Source organism: Polistes canadensis, unplaced genomic scaffold (genome assembly GCF_001313835.1).
Source record: "Polistes canadensis isolate GaletaPanama2010 unplaced genomic scaffold, ASM131383v1 scaffold_265, whole genome shotgun sequence".
NCBI classification, from domain to species: domain Eukaryota; kingdom Metazoa; phylum Arthropoda; class Insecta; order Hymenoptera; family Vespidae; genus Polistes; species Polistes canadensis.
Window position 1 is genome coordinate 105,201 of NW_014569812.1, and position 10,192 is coordinate 115,392.

General features: G+C 33.2%; 1 protein-coding gene across 4 annotated transcripts; it reads right to left on the minus strand.

The window, feature by feature from the left end:
- On the minus strand, positions 1-8,276 carry LOC106790836 (integrator complex subunit 3). 4 transcript variants are annotated; one of them, XM_014756024.1, is made up of 10 exons: positions 7,674-8,276; positions 6,647-7,245; positions 6,009-6,570; positions 5,718-5,913; positions 5,234-5,336; positions 4,570-5,118; positions 4,381-4,474; positions 3,925-4,292; positions 3,254-3,827; positions 1-3,134 (listed from the first exon to the last, which is right to left on the minus strand). In XM_014756024.1, exons 1-10 carry the CDS (start codon positions 7,746-7,748, stop codon positions 3,063-3,065), a joined length of 3,192 nt encoding a protein of 1,063 aa, XP_014611510.1. In that variant the 5' UTR covers positions 7,749-8,276; the 3' UTR covers positions 1-3,062. The 4 variants fall into 4 exon arrangements, with proteins under 4 accessions (XP_014611510.1, XP_014611508.1, XP_014611507.1 ...); XM_014756022.1 differs by having other exon boundaries at positions 5,234-5,396; XM_014756021.1 differs by having other exon boundaries at positions 5,234-5,399.
- Between the last annotated feature and the right edge of the window lie 1,916 nt (positions 8,277-10,192).

Here is a 10,192-nt window from a genome sequence, read left to right on the forward strand (position 1 = left end):
TTCTTTCTTTCTTTCAAGAATATTTTTGTCGACAATTTTTATTATCAAAACCACACGGTTATTAATAATCTTCTAAACTATTTTGTATTAAAAATAAATTTCTTTTTTTAATAATTATATATATACGCTTAAATATTACTAAATAACGCAAATCTTTGTATATAACTGTTTAAATAACAAATAATACGATATATTATTATAATAAGCGAGCGAGTTGATTTTTTTTACTATAATTGTTTTCTAACAATCGGACAAGAATTTTCTTTTTCTGTGTCGAATTTAACTTTTACTTCTTTTTCTTTTTTTTAAAGAAAAGTTTTCTCTGTTAAGGCTCAGAACTTTTCAACCCACCCACGTATACAATTTTGTTTTTTTCTTTTTCTTTTTTTATTCCTTAAACTTTTCTTCCGTGGAATTAATTATTAATTAGGCAAATGAATGGCTCATAATTGTTTCGTATCTTAATCGTACATACGACAAACATATCCTCGAGTGTAAAGTAAGTTTTAACAACGCTACTTTAAACTCGTATAAAATTTGATAAAAGCAAGAACCGTTTGTTACACTTTCATATACATATATATACACATATTTATATATATATATATATATATTTTTTTTTTCTAAATGCGTTAGAATTAATCCCTATATCAATATGTTTCTTCTTATTCTTCTTCTTCTTCTTCTTCTTCTATCTAATTCTTCATCATCATTATCATCTTTATTATTTTTTTTCTTCTTTCTAATTTGGTCTTCGTTTCAACGAGAGAATTTCAAATCCAAAACTTGTGGCGAAAGACATTCGAAAGACATGAGAAAATTCGCAGGAACAATGTGCGTGCGTGTGTGTGTGTTTTTTGTTTGTTTGCGTTTGTCTAAACGTGTGTGTGTACTGTTTATATATTGATTGTTATATAATAAAACTCGACTGTTTACATAATAAAACTCGTTTAATCTTACAGAGATACGCGAAAGAGAACAAAAAAAAAATAAAAATTAAATATACTATATAGCCGCGAATATAATTAATGATAAATTCAAATGCAAGATGTGGAATTTAAAAAATAAAATTTTCTTTCTTTCTTTCTTTCTCTCTCTTATTTGAAGAAATTAATATGTGACATACTAATGGAAAAGAAATCTATACATGTATATAAAAATTTAAGAAGTTGTGAATATCAAAGTTCAATCTTTTAAACGTGTTTAAAAATTGAATGAAAGAAACATTTACCGTTGGATCAAATGATCTAGATATCCCAATGGAAAAAAAAAAAGAAAAATGTGAGAACAATGAAACTAAAATAATAATTCGATTTAAAACTGTAGTTATCGTTTTAAAAATTATAACTAATCACAAGTGCGATATTAAGAATAATTATTATCGTATATGTGTGAGCATTTTCCTAAATTCCTAATGCTTCCTTAGGCTCATGCGTTCATTCCAAGAATATAATATTCTTTTTTTTTAAATGAATATAAATTTACACACACAAAGGATATTTTTTTTTATTAATAATTAATTAAAATAATTCGCACAATTTGTTTCTTAAGTATTGAATTTGAACTTTGAAGATGATAGAATTTTCAAAGATAAAATAATAAATAAAACAAATCAATGAAAAAGTTAAATCATTATAAATCTTGAATTTTATATCAACTTTTACTTATTTACATTAGTGCAATCAAAAATATTGTGTTCTCTTACATAAATCCAAAAGTATAACTTGCATTTATATATATATTCATATATACATATATATTCATAAAAAAAAAAAATTATCTGATAATACATGTGTGATTGTGATATCAAATAAAAAACAAAAATATATATATATGTATATTCTTAAGAATAAACGCATGAACCCATCTAACACGACACATTATTCACAATGTTATTTCAAACGATTCTCTATCAAAGATTATTGTTATTATAATTATTATAATTATCATTATTATTATTACTACTATTATTATTATTTTCAGTTAAAATAATTTACTGAGGTTGCGTCAATGGTTTAAATTCATGAAATTAATTAGCGAATTAAATTCTAAATTAACAAAATATATATATGAATGTTTTTGTCGCATAACATCCTTCTTCTTCTTCTTCGGATGTGGGTTGGGTGTAGGGTGAGGGTGGGGGAGTAATGACCGGAGTAATGATAATCGCATAATTAGTAAAAAAGATCATTGGTAAATATGTTTAAAGCACAATAAGGGTGCTTACACGCGGCACTGACTTTTCTCTCTCTCTCTCTCTCACTCTCTCTCACCGCAGAGACAAATCTATGCGGCTCGGATATTTCTTTTACACAATTATTACAAATTTAACGTGTTTATCTTACAGGAGTAAAATATCGCAATTCAATTATTTACCCCGTTATTTTTCTTGTGTCTTGCAATAATAATGGTGCCAGGTCAAAGTTATTCATTTAGAATTTGTCTTTCATTTTGTACAATAATATATATTTTCAAACTTATTTTTCCTGTGTTTCTTTTCTTAAATATTTTGGTTCAAAATCAATTTGTTTTCACCGATGAACGATAGAATCGCATTTATATATATATATATATTTCTTTCTCGCACGTACACTCTCTTTCTCGCGCACGCTCTTGGCTGCTTTTTTTTTTAATCGATTAAATTTATGCACCGATAAGTCGATATGATAAGAGTATTTCTTTTTTTTTACTTTTGAAAACTAATCGCGAGATAGACATACCATACACACATGCATACGACATACATTCATTCGTACATTCACGCACGCACATGCATCCATACATACATACCATAGATTTAACGTTGATAATAACGAGAGCCTGGCACCATTACGTTTAATTAGATTACGAAACGTGTTAGTAGAAGAAGAAGACTCGCGCCAACCAACCAACAACACATATCCGTTTCGTATTCCAATTTTCAAACGTAGAATATATATATGTACAAGTCGCGCTAGATAAATCTACTATGTATATCGGTATTATCTTACTAATCTTAATGCTAATTCATCTTGCTGCACACACATGACGTGGTCCATGTGACACGTGAAGACACTGGGTGGTCAGTCGCTGTCCGAGCCCACTATAATTTTTTTTCTCTTTTTCGCTTGCTTTGGATTAACGATTTCCTCCTCCTATAGTTAAGTAAATAAAAGAAATAATTTGACAAATGTAAATCCCGTAGCGTAACAATAGAATTTATTTACCATTTTATTGATTTTATTTCAGTAGACGTATCGTGTAAATTGTTTACCTCACTGCTGGATGTGCTGTCTAGGTGATACCGAATTTGTTTTTTCGAACTCGTCCTTTCCCTCGTGTTGACGCCAACTTTTCTATTTCCCCCCTTGGCCCCACCGCCACCCCCGCCACCACCCGAAGCAGCAGCATGTTTTCTCGCGGAACTCGTAGGCGGGGGCGGAGGTGGTTCGTTTTCTTCGTTAACTTCCGCTAACGCGAACAGATCTCCATAATTCTTCCTTAGTGAATCGGTACCGGCAGCTTGGGCTTGTTGCAACGCTCTCTGCATTAGTTCCGTGTGATACAATTGTAACTCCGTAGAAGATGTACAATTCTGACGCAAATAATCTAAATGGCCTAAAACTTGTTCGCCGGTCGGTGGTCCAGATTGTTGGTTGTGTTTAGCTCCAGAACGTTTCCTTTTATTTGGACTAGTTGCTGGATAACGTGTACTTAATAGATTGGCTAATAATTCACCAAGTTTATCTTCGTAATCGCGACACCAGTAACGTAACGCTGAAACTACGAACAAGTCACCATCCACGTTCTGACGCGTGAGTAGTTGTCGTAAAAGCTCCAAAGTTGGTCTGCGCATAAACACAAAAAATAAAATACATAACAATGATTTGTACATTTTATATCTTATCAATCAATATGGATTTATAAATATTGATTATTATTTACTTTTCCTGTTTAAGCATGAGCAGTATCGGCGTTAATGCTTCCGAATGATCGCGAAATTGTAATTTCGGTAATACTGGCAAAAAATATTCAATGGGAAAATCATGCGCAGATATTAATTGCCAAAAAATGATCTGCTCGAAGGTTTCCCAATTTAAGCTTGCCGTTACTAATGACGTGAATGATTCTTTCTTCAACATTTTAAGATGACCTTGCATTATCTGACAAATTAATTCTTGTAATTGACCCGAATCGATGGTCGATACAACCAAGTGCATTAATTGAACGTTTCCAAGAGCCACGTTTGGAAATCCAGTGTATATGTCAGGCACCAAGTAACACATCATAGATATGTTGTCTTCGTGACACAACTATAAAAAGAGTAAGATATAACAATTATGATCAATATAAGAATCGTTGCATTATTGATTTAATTTTTCAATAACAGTTTATAATTACTTTTAAATCTGCGACTATACATGCGTCCAATTTTTTTTCTCTCTGCGCACAGAAGTCCTTATAAACGGAGGCTTTTACATCGTTTAACACGTTGCTGTAAAAAGCAAAAAAAACACGTACAACTTTGATGTATGACGAAAACGACGACGGGGATTTAAAAAAAACCATACAAAATACTTCAAGACTAACCTTGGTTCCCTTTCTCTTTTTTCTTCTTCTCTACCCCATACTTTTAAAAAATATAAAAGTAAATATCCTATCCTTGGTTGAATAGAATGCATTTCAGCGAGTACTCTAGCTAAAAGTTTTCTCCTATTATCTTCTTCTTTACACAACTGATAATGATTTCGAAACATAACAAACAATGGCGTGCTTATACTATCAGTCAATGATTCTTCGTTTAAATTATCCGATGGATATATCTGTGCTGTTATTTGAATTGACAGAATCGTCGACAAACAAGACGCTAAACCTGGCACAGTTTCTGCATCTATTTCGTCTTCTACGACCATTTGTACTATTCTCTCAATCGCTTGACATTTAATTTCATTATCACTCTCACTATGTAGGCTTCCAATGGCAGTTCTCAATTCTTCCGGTTCTAAAATAAGATTCAACTGAGAGGTGATATCTTCCTTTTTAGAAACGCAATTTGCATTTTTTTGTTCGTTCTTAAGTTTGACCGTAGCCAAAGGTACATCCTCTTCGTCTTCCTCCTCTTCTACTTTTGTAACTATTCTGTAAACATATTTATATATAATAAATATATATTTTAAAAATACATTTAACAAAAGAAGAAAAGGAAAATAATACACGAGATAATTTATATTCAATAAGAAACTCAAATAAAAACCTTAGTGGCATTTCTTCTTCCTCGTCACTGAATGCTGGTTCCGGATCCTGGCCCACGTGATTGTTTTCTACTGGCGTGTTTGTTGTATTATCCGTGATAAACCCTGAATTGAGATCCTTATTAAGATCTTCCATTTTACCTGAATATATCGGAACCTTATTACCTGCTTAAGAACATCATGCGAGAACCAAAGTTAGTAAGCGTTGAATGTGCTGAAAGCTAAATGACAGTGACAAAGAACTACAAAAATATAAGATGCAAAGTTAGTAGTAATTAGTTTGAAAAAGAAGCAATACCTTTCAAATTTTTATAATGATGTATAAAACAAAATATTAACAAGCACATGTTTAAATGTTAAAAAATAATCGACAAAAATAGGGATATGGAAATTACGGACTATTACAAGCTTATCTACATTGTGGTTTACAGTAATGATTATATTATACAAAGCTAATCAAGCATAAGATACGGAAAACAATTTCACCTAGATCTGCGTTAGGTGGTAAGCAAAATTCCTTGAAAGTTTCTCTAATTTTATTCCTTAATTCTCTATCCAATTTCGGACTATCGAATAGCGGATAAAGACTAGGTAATACGCGTTTTTCCAAAATTTGTCTCAATGATAAAAATATTCCGTTTCTAACTTTTTCTGTCAGTGCCGGATAAAAGTTTGGTATTATCTGTAAAAAAAAAAAGATTTAATTATTATTTACTCATGTCGTATTTGGGAAATCGATGTCGCACGATAAACAATAACGTATTTAAATAAACTTACTCTGCATAAAAAATCTAATAGCGTGGCAGTAACAGGTGGATGAGATCTCATTGAATTATGCATGACAAGAATAGCAGGCTCGATATTCATTATATTATCTTTCTCTGGGTCAAAGAAAAGCCAATCATAAAATAAAGCTAGTTTGGCGTTACTCGCAGCTACCGTAGAAGTACAAGTAGTGAATAACCACCCTATCACCGCCCACCGAGGTATTATATCCGAGCATAATAGTTCATTGGTCGGGTGTATAACGCCGACAATAAAACGTATTAAATCACACCTCAAAGATTGTGATTCGGGTGTTGCCAAGTACTGTCTTTGAAACCAATCTTGATAACGTTTGTGATTTCCAAAACGAACTTGACTCGTTAAAAAAACTAGTTTTCTTTCCATATCTGGAGTAAGCCTGGATTGAAGAAACCTTCGAGAAGTCCTTGTTTGTAAGAGTTGAAGAATTCCACTGAAGTTCGGAGATAGAGATTTTGGATTTAACAATATATCTTTCCAAAGTGCTTCAAACTCTGGTATCCTTGCAACATTTTGTAATAAGCGCACTAAATCCCTGCAAACAAGTATAATAAAATTAATGAAATAATATAAAATAAAAACAAAAATATATACAATAAATAAGTATGTACCTTCCGATAACTAAACAGTCCACTATCCTCTCTCTTAAAAGGGATACTGTAAAAGCTACTTCCTTCTGTCGAAGACTGGTCAGAAGAGGACTGTTGTGATCTTCTATTAATCGTAAATACGTATAAACAATAGATGCCACCAAAAAAGGAAATTTGTCCAGCCATGGCCGATTTTCTTGAAATATATCCAAGAGGGCCTCGACTAGGAACAGATTTTTTTGAGAGATATCTCCACCAGCCGCATGTCTCAATAAAGTTAAACAAAGATTATCAACATTAGCTACGCTAGTCCTTATCATTTCACGTAACAACCACAAAAGTTGACCTCGGGAAACATCATTCAGTCTGAGATACCTTTCAAGTACCAACTGATTAAGATGACCCAACACAATTGCAAGACCGTCTCTGGTTATAAGCGTTAAGTCTCTATAACTTTTAGAGGCATTCTGTTTATCTGTTAAAATAACAACTACCAATCCCAAGGAAACTTCTTCGTGCGTTTTGTCTTTGCATACTGCATTGTTCAGCGTATCATGTGCTTCTTTTTCCGAAAGGCCTGTAGTCAGATTTTGAAGTACGGCATAGCATCTTTCAAATTTCTGTAATCAACAATTACACGCACCCACACACACACGCGCATATGTATATATATAAATTTACACGTATATATAATATACGATATTTAGAATACATTTATATTAAAAATGTGAATGCATTTCTTTCTGTTGTCTTTTATTTTTTTAACACTAGTGATCATAATGCGATGACATCAAGATTACAAACAAAAACGAGATAGACCGATCGAATAAAAATCACGAATAAACTAATAATGCGAAGGGGGAAGAAGTAAAAAAAAGAATAAGAATAAGAATAAAAATAAACATAGTAAAGAGATTTAAAAATCCCGCTAAGACGCGTGAGTTTGACAGCAGCGCCACGCAGCAGCGACGTGCGCGACCATCGCAACAATGGCGGAGCCCCTCGCACTCGATACGTATCCACTGACTATTTCAAATATTTATGTTACCTCCTCCAGGTCGTCCTTGTTCTCGATGCAGGTTGTAGTGAGTAGCCGTGAGACGGGAGTTTTCGTTTGTTCCATCGTTGCTGGCTGATTCAGGCCAGATTCCGTAAATCGTCGTAGAAGGCCCTGTTGAGCCCTCAGCCCTCAGCCCTGTGCCTCTGCTCGCTTGTGCTCGCCTCTGTGCATCGTGATCGTCTCGCTGCTTGTTCCTTCTATCTCTATCTCTCTCTTTCTATTTCTCTTTCTCTCTCTCTCTCTTTCTCTATCTATCTATCCCTTTCCTTCTCTCCCGTCTCTCTCTTTCGAGTTTGCTCTCTCTCTCCTGTCTTCCTCCTCTCTACCCCCTCTCTCTATCGGTCGCGCGGTCTCGCCACTCTGTTTATTCCTCGGACCTCCCCGACTCCGTCAATCGTTCAGATGCGATTGCGCATTGATACATGCACCTCGCAGTTCCTCGGCCTCGCTTCGTGACGCGGTGCCTCCATATCCCCACCACCGAGCTTTACTTCGACCAATAGCCGAACGCCGACCTGCAAACATCGGCGCGCAGCGTTCTGAGACGAGAGGGGAGAAAAGTAGTGCGCCACGACAGTATCATTTAACCTGGTGCCCCTCGGCTAATTCTCAAATATTACTCGCGCGCGCGAATCCGCTTTCCTTACTCTTTCTTTAACGAATTTACTACTTTAAAGTATATGCTCGCTACTTTCCCGCCTATTACATTTGTCCTACCATTAACAAAAGATCGCATATTTTTATTTTTATTTCTTTCTTTTATTTTTACATCGTTTTATTATTTAATTATTAAGGAATTTTCTTTTTTGAATTATTTTATATATTTAATTATATTTTGAAATAAGAAAAATGTAAAGAAAATCTAAAAAACAAAAACAAACGGGATATTCTAAAAATCAACATTCATTTCTTATTCGTTTTATCGTATTTGGATTGTACACGTTAGTTTGCTTCCAAAAAGGCGAGTTAAGATGATTCACAAGGAGGAGGTGATTCAAGCGTAAATAACTTGCCTAAGCAGAAAGAGAGTATTATCGGAAAAGGAAATATCAAGGTAGAAGAGAACGCGTTTAGCAAGAACTTAAATAACACGTGAATTGTTACGTTCCTGAATTCACGGAGTGTGCGCATGCGCGTTAGAACGCGCAGATGCGAAGTAAACAAGTGGGGATAACGAACAGTGAGACTAATCGCATCAAGTCACTCGCTTCAAGCAGTCGTAAACGACGACGATGAGAGAGAGAAGGGAATTTCTGTCGTTCTGCTGACAAATGAAAAGATCATTTGTATTAATACGTTCACTCGTCATCCTATTAATTTATTTCTATTCATTTATCCATCTCTTTTGTGTCTCTCAACAAATTTCTACTGATAAATGACGAAGGTTTTGTTTAAATTTCTCCGCATATTAATTTAAATTCGATTCAAGTTGAATTTTCGAAACTTTAATATTTTGATTTGAAAAGTTTTAGTCGAAATAAAACGAGTGTGACTACTCTCTCATCCGTGAATGGAATGTGGTCCTTGTAATTATTCCAAGAATAATATTTCAGTGGAAAGACAATATGAATAGGCATAAATATATTGTACGTTAATGTCTAACAATATGCGAAAAAGAAAATATTTATATGCGTATAATTTAAATGCGATTGTCATTATTATACCATTATTATTAACACTCGTCACGAAACACTGTATAATATAAGCAGGAATGTAAAGTTATTGATGCATGATGAATGCATCGATGATATGCAGCTGTTGTTGTTATTGTTGTTGTTCTTGTTATTGTTCTTAATCGGTAGAGAAAAATATTGTAGATCTTATATATTACACAGTTGTCTTTACTGTATTTTAATGTAAGCAGCAGCAGGTCAAGCAAATAACCACGAGAGGTCAGCGTGCTAGGTTTGTAGAAAAGAACGCAACAATGTGCGTAATGAGTATGGCTGATGCCTTGGCCACGTGTACAACTGTAGATTCAAAGCTATATAATAACGATAAAATAGATTAAACAAATATTTGAAAGAATATTCTTACAATGTTATTTTTTTTTTTTTTACTTTTTATCATCGAATGCAAACGAATGAAAACGGGTCGTGAATGAATCACACTTACAATCGTGGAAATATTTTCAATTATCTTAGCCAACAATTGCGGCATATTATTTTTTTTTTCTCTCTCTCTCTCTCTCTCTCTTTTTCTTTTTCTTTCTTTGAAATTAATCATTGAAGAATATTATTTCCTTATAATCGATAGAAAATTAAGATCAAGATAAAATCTCGAATCGATCGAGGAAATATCATCATCGTATATTTATTTTTCTGATAAAATGTAAAATTTGTAAGTGTATGTATATATAAATATATGTAAAAGAAGAAAATGAATAAGAAGGAAACAAATAAATCACGCGTTTCCTTTTTTGTATCGAATCAACAGTTAAAGTATGGTTAAGAAAGTATTGTTCTAAAGAAGAAATATAGACATCGTCGATATTCGAATAAAATATT